Source organism: Aulonocara sp. 'chitande type north' Nkhata Bay, linkage group LG6 (assembly GCF_057382095.1).
Source record: "Aulonocara sp. 'chitande type north' Nkhata Bay isolate Kocher_YH1m ecotype deep benthic linkage group LG6, A_spYH_male_GT1.1, whole genome shotgun sequence".
Lineage (NCBI taxonomy): Eukaryota > Metazoa > Chordata > Actinopteri > Cichliformes > Cichlidae > Aulonocara > Aulonocara sp. 'chitande type north' Nkhata Bay.
This window is the reverse complement of record NC_141349.1, coordinates 39,952,836-39,974,481: the sequence shown is the minus strand read 5'-3', so window position 1 is coordinate 39,974,481 and position 21,646 is coordinate 39,952,836. Positions and strand designations below refer to the sequence as shown.

Here is a 21,646-nt window from a genome sequence, read left to right as displayed (position 1 = left end):
CACATTCACACTGTTGGATAGAAGCCAAAAAATGTAACGTTTTGTATACTTGAAAAACAACAATACCACTATGAGCTATAAGAGCAGTGACTAGCGTATATGAAAGTTTTAGTCTGTGAATTACACAATCAACAATTTAGTAAAACAGGTTTCCAGTGACATTAAAGGCAACAGCATGGCAGAGGAAGGCTTCCTGCTACTACCAGGCATCTAGTGCACATAAAACACACAACAAAAGACATTACACAGTCTTAAAAATCAAATCATCAATAAAAGGGAGTAGAATTTGCACTGCTGTAAAACTTTCAATTCTCTGAATCTTAGCTGCAAACATTTGCACTGCCTCAGAGAAAAAATGATCCCACGCTAAACTACAGCTTTGCATACAGTTACAAAAAAACGACAGTACGTTAAAAACAAAAAAAGAGAAAGGCACTTCTCCCGTACTCTTGGAGAAAAAATAAAAACGTGAGAAAGAGGAATGAGCGAGGAGGAAAACGAGGGAGATGTTTGGCGACTTCTCTGCGCAGTCGTGGAATAAACTGCTACACTCAGTTATTTTGTGAAATGCATTTGAGCGAAGCGGGTGTACAGTTTCATCTCCCCCTGCTTTTCTTTACAGCAAAACTCTGGGACTCTCCTCAGCTCTTACTGGGACAGTGGCGCGGCTGCCCCTCTGTTGGTCTTCCATGGTCTCTTGTGTTCTGGGGGCCTCTGGATGTCTGGAGTTTTGATCTCCTCCATACCCGCTTCACACCCTGGAGGACGGGGCTGTGGCCCCCCCACACTCCCTAGCAGATCATTACATGGAGAAACCTTTGGAATGCAAGCATGCTGATCCACACAGGTATGCACACATGGGTATTCACAGACGCGGACTAAAGCTTTCTTGGCTGCTGCCTCAAAGCACACTGTGCGCTATCTTGCGTGCTGCACAATATCGTTTATTACTTAGTAAATACTGATATCTATGACTAGCTAGTTTATTGTGATGGTGCTTTGTTTTCTCTATTATTATGTTGCTCTTTGTTGTTTGCTGTCTCCTCTGTTTGTTTTTGTTTGTTTGTTTTGTTTTTTTTTCTCCATACAGGTGACCCAGGAGTTTTTTTTTTTCTCTCTCTCTTCCCCCCCCTTCTCACCGTCTCTTCTCCCCTTTGGGTTTTCTTTCTTTCTCTCCCCCCCTCTCTCTCATTCATTCCCCCTGTCCTATTTATTAAAAAAAAAAAAAAAAAAAAAAAAAAAAATGACAAAGGATGAACTGAAGCTCTGCCATCACGTAATGTCGCATACTGCTGTTTCTGATGTCATTTAGGAAGAAAAACAAAAAAAAAAAAGGAAAAAAAAAACAAAAAAAACTCATCATTCAGCAGACAAGGAGGGGGGAGGAAAAAATGGGACGTTTAAAAAGCACGAGATAGTGCTGGTGTCACTTCCATCAGTGTTTCTGTTGCCATTTCATGAGTTTTATTATTTCTCAGCACCTCCAGCATTGCACTGCAGCCGAGCTTATCAGCTGACTTAAAATTAACCTAACTAGCAAGATGAGGAGAGTTGCTGTTGCTGCATTATTGGACTTGAGGCAGCCTTAGTGAATAAAGGAAGGAGATGATGATGAAATGAACTGTCTAAACATCTTTCTCATATGAAGCCGTGCAAAACGTTCACTCGTTCTTTGTTCTCAGGGTGACACTTCTTTGTTCTATGTGAAAGAGCCGCGTCCTGCTGACAATCAGAGGAAAGGTAGCGGCACCCGCTGCACAGCGCTGCGATGCAGATCATATGACTATGTGAAATGTTAATAAATAACAACATACTATTTGTGTGTTGTTATAATCGTCAACGTCCTGGAGGACTGATTATTCCTTTTGTGCAAAGTCTCTTTTTTGTGCAAGTGTCTTTTTACCACAGTGCTGGTGGTCATTAGGAAAGGAAAATTCAGGTCTGGGCAGCAGCTCAACCTGTCAAAGTGTGCTTGTGAAAGTGAACTACTGTAAGCTTGTAGCAAAAAAGAAAAAATGAAATGGTTTTAATGAACTGTATGTAATTTGTTTCCATTTTAAGTAATGACTAATGATTTAAATAGAATGCAGCACAAACTGCAACATTTTATTCTGGGTCTGTGTGAATGTTATTATTGTGGCTATTTATACGACACAGGCTTATGGCTTTTAGCCAGGGAGCCTATTTTTTTTTTACTGTATTTTCTTTAGAAGACAACAGCTCATAGGTCGGGTACCAGAGAGCTCAGCTCATATCTGCTGCTGTTGTGTCAGCAGTGCTGTACAAACTGTAAAAAGCATCCAGCCTTTGCTGCTGTTCCCCCTCTGTGAAATCGTGCCCAGCCGGCAGACAAACATGCCGCCAGCCGGCGCCCACCCTTTCTCCCCCTTGTTGTGAGACTTCTCAGCAGCTGGTGGTGTCCAGCAGCTGCTTGGCCACGGCAGCCTCTTCCTTTTCTGAGTTGGTCCTCTTAACGTGTGCGACCTTGGATGTTGCTCTCTGCCTGCGTTTGACATTAAACACATCCCACTTCTCCGGCAGCAGGCCCTTGTTGAAAATGATGGACGCCAACAATGAAACAAGGAGAATAGACATTAGAGAGATGAGCATGATGGCGGTACGGAAGGGAAAGTACTGGGTTAGCTTTCCCTCCTTGTCCAGCCGGCAGCCGGGGAACTGGATGGCTGGTGGGAGGCCAATGAGGGGCTCGCCGCTCAGGATCCTCATGACGAGCCCCATTATGTAGCCCACGATGGCGCCGTAACCGTTGGAGACCTTGAAGAAGAGGATGCAGACCAGCTGAGGGAACATTATGGTGTAGGACATGTCCACGCCGACAAGCCAGAACACCAGGACGCTACTGTCCAGGAAGGTGAGGCCGGTGCCAGCCAGACCCACGACCACCACGGAGATACGGATGACCCACTGCATCTCACAGTCTGAAGCCTGAAGGAGCAGAGGAAATGACAAGACAGACAAACAGAGTTAAATAATACATTACATAAACATGCAGCTTGTTGAGCCCTCCAAGGTGAAGAGATGCTGTATATCTAAGCCACTGTGCGAGACGCCAGCAGTGAACAGTCTCACTGTAGGAAACACTGGGTGTAGTTGAAATAATGAAACAGGTCGTTGCTTTCAAATAATTCTTTCTGCACAGTTAAGAACTTTTTTTCATGCTGTCTGTTTCTTTAAATGTTAATGTAAATGAAATGATTATTACAGCTTAAGCACAGATATCCTGCATAAATGGCTGCACATTGTGTTTCATGTCTTTTAAAAGGAAATTGATGATTAATCCTGGTGAATCATCATTTGTATCTCCACAGTATGCCAGAAAATTAAATCTCTTATGAAGTGAAATTGCCACCGGCACATGAAAAACAATGTTTTACGTCAACCAGTAACAGTGTTTTATCTACGCTGACCGTTATGGTGATGACAGTTCAAAATGGGGGGATGTTTTTAACATCTGAGAAGCATAAATGACGACAGTTTGCTGAATTAAAGTCGGCAAATTCAGCAAAACCAAAAGATGGTGAGCACTACAGCTGCTGATCTATGACTAACAAGATGGCATTGTCAGTTGAATTAACGAAGCCTCCTTATTGGATGATTCATCAGCATTACCGCAGTTGTCCATACCACTGGGATGATTCATTTAGGAACAAAGTGTTCTTGAGCAGCAGACGCTGACACGCCTTTTCTGGAAGATCATATTTGATCCCTAATGGAACTTTTCCTTCACATAAACAAAAATGGCATTGCATTACACCTGAAGGTGGCAGCACAATGGACCTTCAGACCAGGATCAAGTAGTAATAGGACACTGCAAACTGGTGCTGTGGTGTCGTCTCACAGTAAGAAGGTTCTAAGTTTAAATATCCCCACCACCTCTGTGCAAGGGTGAGGTTTCCTGCATAGTACAAAACCACATGCTTGTTTGGTAAACCGTCCACGGTTGATATGATGCTACGATGGCTCCATTTGCAATGACCTGGAGTTAAGATAGGTAGTTAAAAGAAAAGGATGCACAGACATTATAATGCTGCCTCAATGCAACAGAGCAGAACACACTGCTGCTTTTACAATCCGATTAGTGCTGCTAAAAACACTCACCTGCTTCCTGATGATGTTCTTGTAGATATTTGAGGAGAACAATGAGGCAGAGGATAGCAGGGCCGAGTCCATGGAGGACATGACAGCGGCAGCTACAGCCCCAATGCCAATGACAGAGACGTAGGGGGGTGTGAGGTACTGCAGAGCGATGGGGAGGATGGATCCTGCCTGCTCGCGCTCGTACGGGGTGGGCAATCCATAAGAGGTTGAGTTCCAATCTAGCAGGAAGCAGGCGAGATCAAATTTCCACATTAAGGGGATGGACACAATCATATCAGTAAGAAATATGTGCTAAGGCGAAAAGCTGATGAAGGAATTTTCCACAGGTGCAAGTTTAGAGGCTTTACCTGTAGATGCAGCCACGGCCCCGATCAGGACTGAGGGGATACCGAGCACCAGGCAGCAGGCCGAAGAGGCGAAGCAGGTCACTTGAGCCTGGGTGTAAGATGAGGAGGACAGGATCCTTTGGTAGAACGCCTGGTAGGCCAAACCGCCCAGAGCCTGGCACAAACACACACACAGTTCAGACACGATGACAGGAATCGGCTTGGAGTGTGAAACAGGACAAGATCAATCCTGCAGTGAAGCCACTGCTGTTATTCTTGGCCAAGTTTAAACAATGTTGAGTACCATTTCCACGTGTGGCATTCACACTCACCAGCAGCATGAAGTCATCGAACCACTTGCCAGCCTCATCGAGCTCCACGGTGCCGACCCAAGGAGCCTGGAAAGTTGCGTTGTATGCAGTCAGCGAGATGTCCACAGAGTGAGGGTTGGTCATCATGAAAGGGACGCACACCCACTGTTTACACAAGCAAGAACACAGATGATCTGATTATTAGCTCAGCAGGGGATATTTTTCATCAGACACTGAGGACGTCAACACTTTTTATTGACTGTTTTTATTCTGAGTGAAATACAGTCAACTAAAAACAGTCAATTCATTTGCTGTTCTGGACATTCTTAATCACATAAAATCTTCTCTGTCTGCAGACTTAAATGGTTTAACGTCTAAGTCAACACAGACCCTGGATACTGTAGCTCCTGTGAAAACTAAGGTCTCTAATCAGAAGTATTTGACTCTGTGGTATAATTCTCAAACACGTACCCTAAAGCAGATGATTCGTAATCTGGAGAGGAAATGGCGTGTCACAAATTTAGAGGATCATCATTTAGCCTGGAGAAAAAGTTTGCTGCTTTATAAGAAAGCCAGAACATCTTATTATTCATCACTGATTGAAGAAAATAAGAACAACCCCAGGTTTCTCTTCAGCACTGTAGCCAGGCTGACAAAAAGTCAAAGCTCTTTTGAGCCAACCATCCCTTTAACGTTAACTAGTAATGACTTCATGAACTTCTTCACAAATAAAATTTTTATCATTAGAGAAAAAATTACCAGTAACCATCCCACAGATGTAATATCATCTACAGCTACTGTTAGTACCATTGATGTTAAGTTAGACTCTTTTTCTCCAATTGATCTTTCTGAGTTAACTTCAATAATTACTTCCTCCAAACCTTCAACGTGTCTTTTAGACCCCATTCCTACAAAACTGCTCAAAGAAGTCCTGCCATTAATTAATTCTTCGATCTTAAATATGATCAACCTATCTCTAATAATCGGCTATGTACCACAGGCCTTCAAGCTGGCTGTAGTTAAACCTTTACTCAAAAAGCCATCTCTAGACCCAGCAGTCTTAGCTAATTATAGGCCAATCTCCAACCTTCCTTTCATATCAAAAATCCTTGAAAGAGTAGTTGTCAAACAGCTAACAGATCATCTGCAGAGGAATGGCTTATTTGAAGAGTTTCAGTCAGGTTTCAGAGCTCATCACAGCACAGAAACAGCTTTAGTGAAGGTTACAAATGATCTTCTTATGGCCTCTGACAGTGGACTCATCTCTGTGCTTGTCCTGCTAGACCTTAGTGCAGCATTCGATACTGTCGACCATAATATCCTATTAGAGCGATTAGAACATGCTGTAGGTATTACAGGTACTGCACTGCAGTGGTTTGTATCATATCTATCTAATAGACTCCAATTTGTTCATGTAAATGGAGAGTCCTCTTCACACACTGAGGTTAATTATGGAGTTCCACAGGGTTCAGTGCTAGGACCAATTCTGTTTACATTATACATGCTTCCCTTAGGCAGCATCATTAGAAGACATAGCATACATTTTCACTGCTATGCCGATGACACCCAGCTCTATCTGTCCATGAAGCCAGATAACACACACCAATTAGTTAAACTGCAGGAATGTCTTAAAGACATAAAGACCTGGATGGCCGCTAACTTTCTGCTTCTTAATTCAGATAAAACTGAGGTTATTGTACTCGGCCCTGAAAATCTTAGAAATATGGTGTCTAACCAGATTCTTATTCTGGATGGCATTACCTTGGCCTCCAGTAACACTGTGAGGAACCTTGGAGTCATTTTTGACCAGGACATGTCCTTCAACGCACATATTAAACAAATATGTAAGACTGCTTTCTTTCATTTGCGCAACATCTCTAAAATTAGAAATATCCTGTCTCAGAGTGACGCTGAAAAACTAGTTCATGCATTTATTACTTCCAGGCTGGACGACTGCAATTCATTATTATCAGGATGTCCAAAAAACTCACTGAAAAGCCTTCAGCTAATCCAAAATGCTGCAGCAAGAGTACTGACAGGGACTAGAAAGAGAGAGCAGATTTCTCCTGTTTTGGCTTCCCTTCATTGGCTTCCTGTTAAATCCAGAATTGAATTCAAAATCCTGCTCCTCACATACAAGGTCTTAAATAATCAGGCCCCATCTTATCTTAATGACCTTGTAGTACCATATCACCCTTTTAGAGCACTTCACTCTCGCTCTGCAGGCCTACTTGTTGTTCCTAGAGTATTTAAAAGTAGAATGGGAGGGAGAGCCTTCAGTTTTCAGGCCCCTCTTCTGTGGAACCAGCTTCCAGTTTGGATTCGGGAGACAGACACTATGTCTACTTTCAAGATTAGGCTTAAAACTTTCCTTTTTGCTAAAGCATATAGTTAGGGCTGGACCAGGTGATCCTGAATCCTCCCTTAGTTATGCTGCAATAGACGTAGGCTGCCGGGGGATTCCCATGATGCATTGAGTTTTTCCTTTCCAGTCACCTTTCTCACTCACTATGTATTAATAGACCTCTCTGCATTGAATCATATCTGTTATTAACCTCTGTCTCTCTTCCACAGCATGTCTTTTATCCTGTCTTCCTTCTCTCACCCCAACCGGTCGCAGCAGATGGCCGCCCCTCCCTGAGCCTGGTTCTGCCGGAGGTTTCTTCCTGTTAAAAGGGAGTTTTTCCTTCCCACTGTCGCCAAAGTGCTTGCTCATAGGGGGTCATATGATTGTTGGGTTTTTCTCTGTATCTATGAAGCGCCTTGAGGCGACTTTTGTTGTGATTTGGCGCTATATAAATAAAATTGAATTGAATTGAATTGAAAGACCCGAAGTTCTTTGTAGAATGGAAAATTCTGTAACCTCTGAAAACACCACCGGCAGCAGAAGATTATGTGATATTAAGATCAAAGAACAGATATTAAATGACTCGTGACGGAAGCCTACTCATCAGTTTCTAAACTTTTAAGCTTAATCAGCATTTAGGGAAAAGGTTTCAGGTCCATTTTTTGCTCATTTCCAGCTGTAGAATTGCTCGACTAACAACTAGCATGCTGGTGCCACGAGGGCTGCCAGTTGTCCTTAAGTTGCCGTTGAACAAATGTGGAGATCTACCATTGCAAAGGTAGAGAATAACAACTTTTGGGGGTGTGACGTGGAGTCTTAGCGTGCAGACAGAGCCTTGACAAACATGGGGCTTCCCAACGGTGGTACATGAACGCGCCTACATAGCAGCCTTTTAGCAGTTGACAGCTGTAACATCAACAATCTTATTTGCTTATGTGGATGGCAGCCATTTTGAAAACTGAGTGATGGAAATTTCAAATAAGCTACTGAAACCAGAGCCTGGTTTAATAGCACCAGTTTGCATTGTTAATAAGCTACCTGTTGACTCTATATTGAAATCTTATCCTTCTATATTCTTTCATGCAGCAGAGCGAGTAACCTGATAGGATACATGCTTAAATAATATTTGTCTCTCAGCGGGAGCCCCTGCGTTGCCATATCAGTAGACGGTTACGCACCAAGCTGATGAAGATGAGGATCAGCTGGATGACGTCTGTGTAAGCCACAGAGTAGAGCCCCCCCAGCAGTGTGTAGATTATGGCCACCACTGAGGAGATGATGATGGAGTAGACATAGGGCAGGTCCAGGATCACGCTCATGGTTCCACCTGGAACAACAGAGCAGAGCGATGAGCATCGGAGGACTGACGGACACTCGGGTGCAGATGAGTGTATCTATGTTTACATGCAGCTTCTCACTTTCGTTGTTTAATTAGATGGTTTTAGGTTCTCAGTCTCTCTTTAAATACGCTCTCTCACACACCACATCCACTCTTATTTTAAGTTCTAATGAGAAACATTGTCTGGTTATACTGTTCACATATAGAGATGCAGTATTAACACATTACTCATAAGAGCAACATTACATGTGTAGCCGTTTAACTCAGTTACGCTTAAGCATGGGTGACTTTGGTTTAAACCTTATGTTAAGCAACGCTACAACATAAAAGTGATGATGACAAAACTAACAAAAACCATAGAGGAACACAAAAGAAAGCAGCCTATTGATTGTGACTCCACTATGTTCAGGTTCACCCTCTTGTTTGGGCGAGTTAGCACCCTTTGTAATATTGATGTTTCATTTAAAAGAAAAACATTAAAGACAGAGGTGTGGAGAAGTGTGTTCTAGTGTGAAACAAGTGTAAAAAAAAGGAATGAAACAAGTACATTTAAATAGGTGAGTAAAAAAAAAAAGAGAGAGAGATCTTGTTACTCAAACAAGACAAGCAAAAACATCACTACCTTCACCGTCTCCTCTGCCACATTGCCAGGGTCCCCCCAGCCGCAGCCTGCAGCCACACCACAACAATGCCCTTAAACAGAGAAGTGTCAGATCGGCACCATCCACCCCACTGACCTTTCACCCCACCCACATTACAGCTACCTGACCACCCCTTCTTTACCACCCCTTCTCAACTTCCCCACTAGCTTTGCATCATTATGAACTGAGACATGAACGCTTTAGATTGACCTTTAACCCTGTTTGTGTATTTTATTGTAATATGATCCATTTCTCTGACTTTATCAGGTTCTTATTGGAAAATGTAAACGACTGGACTAGGTGTCAACTATCTAAGACCTTGTGGCCCTGCAAAGGAAGGTTTGTTATACAGGTGTTCATTTTATTTTGCACTTAGGCTTCATTTAACGTTTTAGCATTAACTCTGAAACTGTCTGACACTTCTGTGATGGGTGGGACATGATGCAGCACAGTCACTGCATCGTAAATAATTTCTGGATGGCCTGTTTTCCAGATATAGTATCAGAGCTCTTATGCGTTCTGTGCTGAACTGTGCCTTTCCCCTCAATGCTAAATTTAGGAATAGGAAAGGTGGAATGAGAACCAGGGGCCTCTGGGGCTTAATGAACAGCACCAGGGATGGACAGGGGCAAAGAGCATCCCAAACACCCCCCAGGTTGTTATTAGATCCTTGTCCCACTTACAAACCTCAAACATGTGTGCATGCACACACGCACACACGCACACACACACACAGGCACCCCCCCCCCTTCCAAACTGTCCTGTTCCACATTTCTTCTTGGCAGAAATTGGACCGTGACAGTGCCGTTGATACTCCACTGCTAAGTGACAGCACATCGAAAGCATTTTTTTTTAGTTAAGTACCCACCCACACACACACACACACACGCACGCACGCACGCACGCACGCACACACACAAAGAGGCACACGCTCAAGCATAAAGCAGCTCGGTTTATGCTATACATACACACATACAGTCACTCAGCAACATCGCCCTGGTGGGTCAAGCACTCTCTGGAGTATCAGGTGTTTGTGTGTGCGCATGTGATGCGTGCACATCAGGGAGGTTTGCATAACATTTCCAAAAAAACACTGGTGGACGTTGTTACACTGACATGTTAAGGAGGGGTGTCCCCTGATTCTATATCAGTTTGTAGGTTTGAAAAAAAAAAAAGAGTCCCAGGAGCATTCCCGCCTCCCCACCAGTCCTTTTATGGAGCACTGGCACAGCTTAAAGTGACTCAAACAAATCTCATTAGATTTCACTGCTTCTCTTTAAATCTTTAAACTACACACAGGCATTAAACTTTAATTCAGCATGTAACATTTACCCGTTAGTAACAACTGGCACAAACTTTGGAAAATGTCTCTAATGAAACAGCAATCTGATTGGAATAATTGATCACCTTTCACAATCAAAAGGCTGCTCGATGTCTAACCCCCTTTTCAAATAACACTGGAAAAGAAAACAACATTAAAAAACACAAAGGAAAACATTATACACACACAAAGGCGCGCAAACACGCACACACTTTTGCCTCTTCGCAAACACCCATGCACATACACACTTGCGTTCACCATCTCAGCACGTACCACACACACATACACACGACACCATCAAAACAGTGTTAACAATGTTACCAAACAAGCAGGTTAAATAAGTCACACCATTCCCATTACTTTACGAACATTTCAAAGTAAATTCAATCCATCATCAAACCTTGTATGTGAACTTTTACTCTTTAAAAACAAACAAACAAACAAAGAGACCCTACCAGCAGGAGTGGTGAGATTTTAGATCATATGACTGATAGAAATAGAATTGTTACCTAAACATGAGTGATAATACAAAGATCCACATTAATCTTCAAATAAGTCAGGTGAACACTATGTAACAACAATAACCCAGAGCTGCAATTATTTTTAGTCACTCATCCTCATTGTGCCTATAATAAGGGACAACATTTGTCTTTGCAGAGCCGATAGGATGACCTCACAGCCGTGCACGAGAGCAGCGTACTTGGTTCGCTCTACATCGTTTCGTTTTTTTCGTCTTTTTGACACGGACTATTAGCAACACTGGTGTTTACATTTTTTAGGCTATTAATCCTTCATTTTAGACAAGGCTTTATTTACAGCCAGCAATCAGGATGTTTACAAATGTTGCTAGCAGATACCTGTTGTAGCTAATTATTCAAGCTAAACGAGTTAGTCTGACTTTAAACTGAGTTGTATAGCTAACTAGATTATAACTAGCATGCATGCTGGTGCTAAAGTAGCATAAATAAACTGAGAAATGCTCTGTTCAGATCTTGCAGGGTATAAATAGCTGGTCCTTCTAAAAAAGGAATAGTTGTTTTAAAAATGCAAAGCTTATCAACTTGTTTTTTTGAGATGCTAACGTATCGTCTTCTGTTAACTTTAAAACAATTGCGAACCTCAAAATCGATCCAAGAGCAGGACAAAGTGATAAGATTACTCTACCCAAAGTAGTGTACCTTATAATTCTATTGTTTGTGTGTTTTTTGTGTTTTTCACCCATTCTTTAAACTTCTTTAAGCTACGTTAACAGCTGGTGAAGAAGTTACAAGCCAGCGACTGTTTACAAAGTTGGCTGTTCACTGACAACTTTTGTTTGCAGTTTTCTTATAGCATTGTTTTCTTCACCTGCTTCCTTCCTCTGAATTATTTACAGCATTCAAGCTGTTTGCCAAAAAAGCATCCACTATCAGTATCCTGCTGTTTTTTCTTTTTTTACCATATACTCTATTGGTTGCACAATTATGTGCGTACACATTATGTTGCCAGACCTTTTATAAAGTGTGAAGTAACTTACCCAGGCTGACAAGTGTGCGTGCCACCCACAGCACGTCTGCAACCAGTGCAGGAAAGATCAGTGCACTTGCAAGGACATTCCCATACTTCTTTTGGAAAGGATCCATCATTGTCACATACTTGTTCTCTCTCATTGGCTTGGCAAAGAAAAAGCCACCTGCAGGAGGAGGAAAGGGATTTAGCAACACATCTGATTACCTCCTTGAAAATGTTGTCAAGTTTAGGATACATCGTTTACATATATCTTTCATTAACGAGAGAGAAAGGAAGCGATTTAGTGGCCGAGTGAAAGAATGAACGCTTTTGAACAATAGAAAAAAACAATTTCTCCCTCCAGATAGCATAATAAACACCTTCAGACAAACCCATGGGGCCATAAGGCCAACAATGAGGCATGTTGTATTTCCTGATAAGAGGCTCCAGTTCACATTACTCTCACGATCTGTGGGCTATTGTGAAAGAGGTGCCCGAGTGCCGATGACTGAACATGTCACAAATGTTTATGGATGCCGGATGCCCTGCTGAGTTTGTCAATTTGGTGAATTCACAAGAAGGCAACCCAAGCTTAGGGGTAAACTCATCTGTTTGCACCTGTTGCCTCCAGTTAAAATCCTAAACTGATTTACTACAGTACTATTTTTAACACGAGCAACACTTTTATTGGTGCAGTCAAACGGGGTCTGCGGGAAAGGGAGTTGCACGGACGGCGGTCAGTAACACTTCTGCTGCAGACAGACACTCATTTTATTAATGCATTTTACACACTATGGATAACTTAAGGTGATTATGGTTAAAATACTAAACCTATAGCTGCTCACATCTCTATCATATTTCCATAGTTCTCTCATAGATTTCAGTTTAGACTGACTTCCTCTAACAATAGCACCTCTCGTACCCAAAGGTCATTGTACCACAGGACCTTCATTAGCTCCTCCTGGGTGTAAAATGAAGCATACAAATGTTGAACTTTCTTCTTCCAAACACTGGAGGGGGCTAAGCTGTGTTGTTAGGCTCATTAAAGCTGACATCAACTTTTTGTTTCTATTTAAAAGTCCACCCCTGGAATGTGAGGATAACAAGCACCAATCCGACCTGCACAGTTGCATCCAATCAAATGAAGCCTGAACTAAAATCATGTAAAAAATACCTGCATGACTAAACGGACACGCTTCTATTCTAATCGACCCAGAGCGTGCTTTGAGTGCTTTGTACTTGCATTGCACACGTCCTGCTGTGGCTCTCTTTGTTCTTGTTTCATAAGTGGGTTCCACTCACCTAAGAAGAAGGTCAGGACATAGGGCACAGGCATGAGTGCCCAAACTGCGCCTAGTGTTGGGTTGTATGTTGCTTCAGCTATACCCAGGATGAAGCCTCCACCAACCCATGTAGCTGCGGACGAAGAAAAACAACTCACTTGTCTTATTCATGTACCACTTTCAAAGATCAAAATTTAGTGCACTATACAAAAGACTCAGTGTATATATATTAGTGTATATATATTCACACCATCTGACTGCCTTACCAGTAAGTGTGAAGATACCAACTAGTAAGTTGATATTGCGTCCAGCCAGTAGAGTTATCTCCATGCCGTCTCCTGTGCATTTTTTCTCCTCCTTTTTGGAACGCAAGGATGCCCAGATGCCCGTGCCCAAGATGAGCAGGTAAAACAGCGCCATCACCACCAGGCCTGGTATATTGAGAGCCATCTTGAACTACTTTTGTGTCCTGTAGAGAGACATCAGAGGCTGGTGAAAAACTGAGTCGCCAACTGCTTCAAAAGGAAACATGCAGATGCTGCTTGCAGGTCTTTTAATTGTAAAATACAAATAAATCACATCTAATTCTCTTTTTTGTATAAATAAATATTTGCAGGACTGTAGCGCAAGGAAGATGGGGGAGGAGCCACGTTTGCATACATTTAAAAGTCACCTGAGAAGAATCTGATAAAAACGTGCATTCATAATGTGCAGGAAGAAATTAAGCACAATGAAAAGAAAACAGAAGGATATGTTTGTATTAATGAAACCTGAGCAAAGTGCAAAGAAACTATATGCCTCTTTAAAAAAGCAAAAAAAGGTTAGAGTTTAAAAAACCCCCAAAAACATAAGAAAGGAGCAGTAGCATCTGAGGGCCTGGGTCTTGGTGCAAAAGGGGGGGTAATAAGAGGCAAGGGGCATGAAGGATGAAGAGTCAAAGAGGTGAAAGGGGTCTCACCATAACACTCGGCAGCACTGATGAAGATGGTGGACAGATGTTGTCCCCCGTCTTCAGTGGTTGAGTAGCCTGAATTTCAGCCCCAAACATTGGGAAGTGAACACATCTGAGAGCCACATTAATACGTGTGTGTGTGTGTGTGTGTGTGTGTGTGTGTGTGTGTGTGTGTGTGTGTGTGTGTGTGCAGTTACTGTGAGAGGGCATTGCACCGAAGCCTTCTTTGAAAAAAATTAAAAACGGACTCTCACTCATAGACGCGCTAAAGTTTTATTATTGAACACATCACAGTAAAGCAGTAATGTTTCTTATTATAAACCAACTCCTTTATTTTAAACACAGCCAGTTCATTGGTTAAAAGTTTTTCATTCATAAATAATTGGTTTAAAAAAAAAAAGAAGCCTACATACACACATGAGAGAATATGTAAGAGGAAAAAAAAAGAATTTTGGTGCGAGTTAAAGCTGAAAAAATAATTTCTTTTAGGAAAATGTGTTTACATGGAAGCATGGAAGGAATGAGCGAGGTGGAGACGGGCTGTGCGGGCTACTGGCTCGCTGCCAGAGTCCACTAAAGCCTCAAAAGCACACTGACACAGCCCATGTGTTTTATTCCTCCTGTTGTTCGAGTGTGCGCGTTTGTACACACTGTTATTGCCTATATATAGCAAACATAGCTGGGTTCAAACTGCATCATTGCTACATTAAAGTGCTCATATTTTCTATGCAAAGCTGTAAAGGTTTAAAGAGAACAGAGGGCTGCAAACACAACCCTGAATAATCTGAGTCGGTGCCTCTGTACTGTGTGAGGAACACCAGGCTAGAAATACAACTCTTTCTGGCAAAACAAATGTCTTATGAGTTCTTATGAGGGGCCGTACAAGCCAAAATTCATTCTTTCACTCTCACACACATACATTCTTCTTTCACACACATATACTTTCACTCTCGATAAGTGTACACAAAGAGTTGAGCGCGCATGGGCAGGAATGTTGAGAGCGCAAATACAAAAACTGAGCGAGAGGGGCTGCTATTGTGTGTGTGTGTCTGTGTGGATAATAGCAAAAACTGAAATACATTTTTTGCACGCAGCAATGAATTTTGTTCACTCAAATTCAGCTTTTCTTCGCTCAATATAAATTTCTGCTCAAAATGCAACACTTGCACCTGCAAATATTTTTTTTATGTGCGCTCAGAATAGTGGCACAAAAATAACGCCATAAAAGACTGCCCCAAGCCAGTCGAACTCCGTGTAGCTACATGGCTTGTTGAAGCTACCCGGGTGTTAGCTGGTCTAAAAAGTTCCCTCATCTCACTTTCCACCGTGCTGTGGGTAACACTGGGTGCAGTTGAGCCCGTCCCATCTCAATCAAGTGACGAGGACAACGATGTGACCGTTTCAGGAGATGATAAAATATTTCTTAACACCCTGATAGCTTGCTGAAGAACTCGAGTTTCTTCTCCCCCCTCCATGCTGTCAGACACTTGAAAGTGACCCGCGCGTGCTTCTCAGCCAATCACAGCGGTACAGACACCCAGCCTTCCGTTTCCATTAAACTCCTTCTGTTTCCACTATACTCTTTCATTCACATACATTATTCTCTTGCATACATATATTTTCTTCAGACATGCATGCATTCTCTTCTTACATACATATATTATTTGTGAGATAAAATGCATATTGAATGCATGTAAATGAGAGCAAAATGTAGGAATGCATAAATGAAAATGCATGTATGTTAGAGTGCAAATTTGTAAATATGTACATTAAAATACATGTATAAGAGAGCACAATATTGCAATGTGTGTGTTAAATATGTGTAAACATGAGAATAAAAATATCTAAATATAAAAATTAAAATAAAACTATGTGAGAGTGAAAGTATATGTGTGTGAATGAAGAATGTATGTGTGTGAGAGTGAAAGAATGAAGTTTGGCTTGTACGGCCCCTCATATTGTATGACTAACATTCAGCATGCAATAAACCTAAAACATCTGCACCATAACTAGTGAAGTTTGTTTGTAGGTACTGAGCAGCATCTCAATTTGCTTAGAATTCTGTCCTTGGACATGTATGGGGTTTTATATGACTGTTTTCATATTGGGTGAAATGGAATTTGGGAAGATTTATACTAGTTAATCCTTTTCCTTAAAAAGCCAATTTTAACTGACCAGACTATTTTCTCAACCGGCTCTTTTCCTCTCAATCAGAGCATGCAAGACATTTCACAGACCGGTTAGAGGTTTGGAGTCCCTCTTTCCGAATATATGTTTACTGACCTACTTTAGAGTTGAAAAGCATCCCAGTATGTCTGCCTTGCTTACTACACAGACTTTCGTTGCCCTCTGAATATCGTGCCCCTACGGACTTGGCCAGTGACGTGGATCGTCTGCCTTTTCTTAGCAAGACCGGCCACTCTCATGTTACAGACCTCTCTGGTCCAAATGCAAAAGCAAAAATTCATTATTTCACATATTTACACTTTTCACATTGACATAATTCACTCTGTTTCCTTTTTTTTGTTCACTGTTGAAAGCATGGACACAACACCAGCTGACTTTAGCTCGTATTTGATCCTGGATCACACTAAAATGATGTCCAACTGAAAGGATGCCAAGATATGTGTGCTGTAGGCAACTCCCAACCAGGCAACTAAACTCTATTAAGTAAGAGGCAACAAAAAACCAGCTGGCTTTCTTTTAATAACTCCTGACAGGTCAGCTTACGCAGCACACAGTCACATGCATTTCTTTCATTTTGCTGTCATAATATGTAACTAAAGCTCTAATAATAGCTGCTGAGCAGCATCCACTGCCCATATGTCGGATGCTACTTGCATGTTTAGGGTCTGTATCCATACATGGACCAATAGATACTGTTGGTCTGCAATTCATTTGCTGGCTTAATTTAACTTCACATTAACTTGACATGTGTTCCCAGTCCGCTTTGCTTAAGCAGTGGACTTGGAGCATGGTTTAAGTGCAATGCGCCACTTTTGGTGCAAAGAGGGACTACTTATTCCTATTTGTACATCTTCCAGGAGCTCTGGAGTGAAGTAATAGCTGTCTAATAGTTGGAAATGCAAAACTATTCCAACCACAGCAATTCCCTTCAAACAAGCTGTAGGGAATTGTTGCATTTCCTTGCACTGAAGTCCAAGCTCACGAAAGCCTGGACTTTAGAGTACCTACTCTGCAGAAGATAAAGTAAAAACCTCTAAAACTTTTAGGAACCACATTGGTCCTTAGATCCTCTGGTGCAGATAAAGAAAAAAAAAAAAGCGGTACCACCTCCAACGATTACTAGAACCAGGAAATTAGCATTGTTGCCCCACAGCCAGAAGGTCCTGAGTTCAATTCCACCATCAGGCCAGGGACTTTCTGTGTGGACTTTGTGTTCTCCTCGTGTTTGTGTGGGTTCTCTCCGGGTACTACTGCTTCCTCCCATAGTGGGGACTAAATTGCCCATGAGTGTGAATGGTTGTTTTTTTTAATGTGGCAGACTGGTGATCTGTCCAGGGTGCACCCTGCCTCTCACTCCCTGCCACCCTGAAAAGGATAAGCGGAAGAGAATGGATGGATGAACTTAGAAAAATAAAAATTAAATATTAAATCCTTCAGACTGCAAACTGGTCTCTCTGTCACTATTATCGTATTACATAGGCTAAACATTCATTTATCATTGGCTTGAATACTTTCAAGGCAAGGTCTATAGAGAAGCCTATTACTTTCATGCCTCATTGAGAAATCACTCTAATGACCCTTTTCACACAATGAACGGCATTCATCATTTTATATCGGCATCGAGCCCTTCTGCTATAAATGTCACGTCAGCAGGCTGCCGACTCATCACTGGTAATTTTCCATTACTGTTGCTACCTGGTCTAAGTGTGAATACAGCGCAGACATGAGTGTTACTGTAAGGTGACCTTGAGGGTCTGAAAGGCGCCTATAAATAAAATGTATTATTATTATTATTATTATTATTATTATTATTATTATTATTATTATTATTAGGGCCTGTAGCTGTCAGTGCAGTGTATCTATACACACATTAATCTGTTATTAGTTTACATACAACACAATCACATCTTCAAAGTTGGATATACTTTGTAGTCGTGTTTTCTCTTCTTTATGGTGCAAACCAAAAGCAGAAAAGAAATCCACTTACAAGTCACCAAAAATTCCCATTTGATTAGTGTCAGCTTACAGAAATACAGAAAGAAGCGTTAAACAGATGAACTGCTGTGCTGCTGAACAGCCGTTTGATATGTCAACACTCATTTTTCCAAGCAAACAGCAACCAAACCTGAAAAACCTGTTGCGTTTTAAAAACACAAATTTCCGTTCAACGTTATTTTATGTGTTATTTCAACTAAATTAAAATGACACAACTTTTTAAATTTAGTTGTCACACAGCAGAAAACAACAACAACAAACATTTAACACTCACAGCAGATTTACTGCAGGTCGGGCATCTCACGATACATCAGCGCTTTGCCGTGAGCTAAATGCAGCGGGTTCAGCTGACAGAGAGCAGACCTGTTGCTGCCTTTTTTTTCTTTCTGTTTTTATGTTTTGTTTGGGTTTTTTTTTTTTGGTCCAACATTGTTTTACATTCTCATGTGCAGACGCCTGTCACAGTGGCATTTTTCGCATGTCTCCGCCTTCCGTCCCCATGGCAGACACCAATACACGCATCTAATTTGTCAGCCTCTCAGTACTTTTCCGTCACACTGGCTCTCCAGCGCGCTCTGGGTTTGCAGCCTTTCGCTCCTACGTCCCCACCCCCGTGTGACTTTGTGATGCTGAGCGAGAGAGTGCTTATGGATATTACCGGCGTAAAATTATTTATCTTAAAGGCGGATACAGCGCTTAGAATGCAGCTGCAAAGTAATATCAGAACACAGACGTGGCATGAGGCTCAAGAGTCAATCCAGCGAGGACAACTTTGACTGAGATAATTAGGAACAACTTGGATGATTAAAGGCTTAGAGGAAGAGAAGACAGGGAAGACCAAATAAGTAAAATTGCACGTAATGCGGACTGCCTATTAAAGCAGCCCACACACATCGTTATTACAGTATAAATCCCCATAACACTTTCTTCTATGAAACACCACATCAGCATTAAAAATTAATTCAAAGTCATCACACTCTGACACTACACTAGAACCGGGCATCGTTCCAGTTTCTGCCACTTCTCTATTTCGCGATCAAACACACTAGAAAATTGCAGCTTTGAGATATGCTTCATCAGTCACACAAAACAAACCAGAGAGCCAATTTGGCTCTGCAGCGGAGGTCCTCGGTGCTATTTCTAGGCACCGGCATGCACTCCACTAAGTGTGTCCCAACTTGACTGAGTTTGAACAACTTTACAAACAGTCTGCACGTGGACTGGACACGGACACAATAACATGTGGAATTTTAGGTGATGTCAAAAAGTCTTTAGAAAGTAACACAAGGTGGCAAAGAAAAACAAATACACATGCGAGCATATTCAGTGACTGAATACATACCTGAAGTGCACAGTACGACTCAGTTATAGTGATGAAGAGGGAACAGAGGCGTTTCTCACAGACCAGGTGTTAAACTCAGTCCAGGATGACACTAGTCCACAGTGCTGAGGGAATGAGAGACTACCAGAAAATGTAACGAAAGTTCTTTTAAATGAAAGTAAACAAAAATCTATCTGAAAAAAAGAAGCTGAGAAGAAAGAGGTGAGTCAGAGATGATGTTCAAAGAGAGGCTAGGGCCACCGCAGAAGGATGGAAGTCTAGAATCAGCAGCCAGACTTCCCCTGATTTTAAAGCTCACGGGGTGGGAGGGGTTAGGCACAACACACAGGAGAGGGAAGCTGCCGCTAGTGCTACCTGATTGGCGACTTGGCCCCCTGGTTCTGTCTGCAGCCAATTAGTAGTGCTCAGAATCTAGGGGCAGAGCAGACCCCTCCTTAGCTTTGGCCCACATGAGGATGGTTTTGGGTGTGGGTTGGCACTGCCACATCCAGATGCTCATTATGGCTTATTAACCCCCCCCCCCCCCCCCCCACACACACACACACACCCCTTTACCCCTCACTGACTACCCCCCCCAACCCTTCTCAAAAACTTTATCATCTCCCATCCACTTCTCCTTTTCTGTCTCTAACTGTATCTGTCTGCCACCTACCTGCAGCCAAGGCAGCTGTGCACCCAGCCTGATGGATGCAGTACCAGGATCCTCTCTGTCCTTCAACATGAAGACAAATATAACCTCTGTCTGTGTGCTGTTTTTCCCTCTCTCTTTGGTTTCATTGGTGTGCTAATGTGTGCCCAGTACTTTTATAAAGTAGTGCTTGTTCTGTCCCATATGTTTTAGTTTATCAAGTAATTAGTAAAAAAAAATGCTGGTGTGTTTTCAGACTGCTTTCACATATTCTCACATCAGTGGTGGAAGCAGAAACGATTTCACATTCAATAAACCTGATATATGTCTGGATTCTTGTCATGTTTTACAGCAGGGGTGGTGGAACTCCAGGCCTCAAGGGCCGGTGTCCTGCAGGTTTTAGATGTGTCCTCGATCCAACACAGCTGACTCAAATGGCTAAATTATGTCCTCAACATGTCTTAAAGTTCTCCAGAGGCCTGGTAATGAACTAACTGTTTGATTCAGATGTGTTGACCCAGGGTGAGATCTAAAACTTGCAGGACACCGGCCCTTAAGGCCTGGAGTTCCCCACCCCTGTTTTACAGGAACTCTGCAGAAAGGGTGATGGCAGCTAGTCATCGTTCTCCAGAGTAAACAAATATATTATGTGGAAACCTCCCTCACATGAATATGAACTTTTTAAAATCACAACTGTGCCATTACAGCCTAATTCAGATGTCTGTATGAGCATAGATTGTTAAACTACAAAATAGCATCATTTTTTCACACCCAATGAAAAGAGAAAAAAAAAACCTTCCTCATTGAGGAAGCGAAAAATAAATCTCATTTTTTACTACAGGACGTTTCAGTAAAACTACGTTTTTTTGTCCTTCTTTGCTTTATCACTCTTGGATTCAAATCAACAAAGACCAGCTGTACATGTCTGCGGTGACACTGTGCCTTTACGAGTCTTCCCCCTTCCATCCTGGAAGTTCAGTAACTCTTTGAATGTGTCGCTGCATGCAAATGCACAGTCACCATGCCTTACATGCCGGTTTAGATCAGACTTGACTGATCCCCCACAGGGCAAATTAAAATTTTCCCCTGGCTCAAGGAAGGAAAGAGACGGAGAGAACACTGTATGCACCCACCACTTAAATATGACATGCAGCAGTAATATACACATAGTTTGTAGATTATTGTGAATGAAACTTAATACACTGTTTCTGATCACAAAGACTTTGCACTTCAGACTCATTTAAACCCTTTTCATTCACAATCGAGATCCAGAATCAACAGATCTGTTGCTCGAATTTTATTTTGTAAGATTTATTTTCTGCTTTTTAGGCCCTTATTTAACATGATAGTGTAGAACAGATATGAGG

General features: G+C 42.0%; 1 protein-coding gene across 2 annotated transcripts; it reads right to left on the bottom strand.

Moving 5' to 3' along the window:
• Window positions 1-1,178: 1,178 nt before the first annotated feature.
• On the bottom strand, window positions 1,179-19,901 carry LOC147328502 (high affinity choline transporter 1-like). Of its 2 annotated transcripts, none has more exons than XM_086296910.1 (9): window positions 18,584-18,873; window positions 13,442-13,644; window positions 13,195-13,308; window positions 11,921-12,076; window positions 8,282-8,430; window positions 4,778-4,921; window positions 4,467-4,620; window positions 4,120-4,337; window positions 1,179-2,946 (listed from the first exon to the last, which is right to left on the bottom strand). In XM_086296910.1, exons 2-9 carry the CDS (start codon window positions 13,623-13,625, stop codon window positions 2,404-2,406), a joined length of 1,662 nt encoding a protein of 553 aa, XP_086153036.1. In that variant the 5' UTR covers window positions 13,626-13,644; window positions 18,584-18,873; the 3' UTR covers window positions 1,179-2,403. The 2 variants fall into 2 exon arrangements, with proteins under 2 accessions (XP_086153036.1, XP_086153035.1); XM_086296909.1 differs by lacking the exon at window positions 18,584-18,873 and adding an exon at window positions 19,652-19,901 and having other exon boundaries at window positions 1,180-2,946.
• Window positions 19,902-21,646: the final 1,745 nt, after the last annotated feature.

Excerpts from the sequence above, each read along its gene's own strand:
- LOC147328502 (XM_086296909.1), bottom strand. The coding sequence starts at position 13,625 with ATGGCTCTCAATATACCAGGCCTGGTGGTGATGGCGCTGTTTTACCTG. Across the intron at positions 12,077-13,194 it reads TGTCCTGACCTTCTTCTTAG|GTGGCTTTTTCTTTGCCAAG; the intron begins GTGAGTGGAACC and ends CTCCTCCTGCAG. Across the intron at positions 4,922-8,281 it reads TCCTCATCTTCATCAGCTTG|TGGGTGTGCGTCCCTTTCAT; the intron begins GTGCGTAACCGT and ends TTGTGTAAACAG.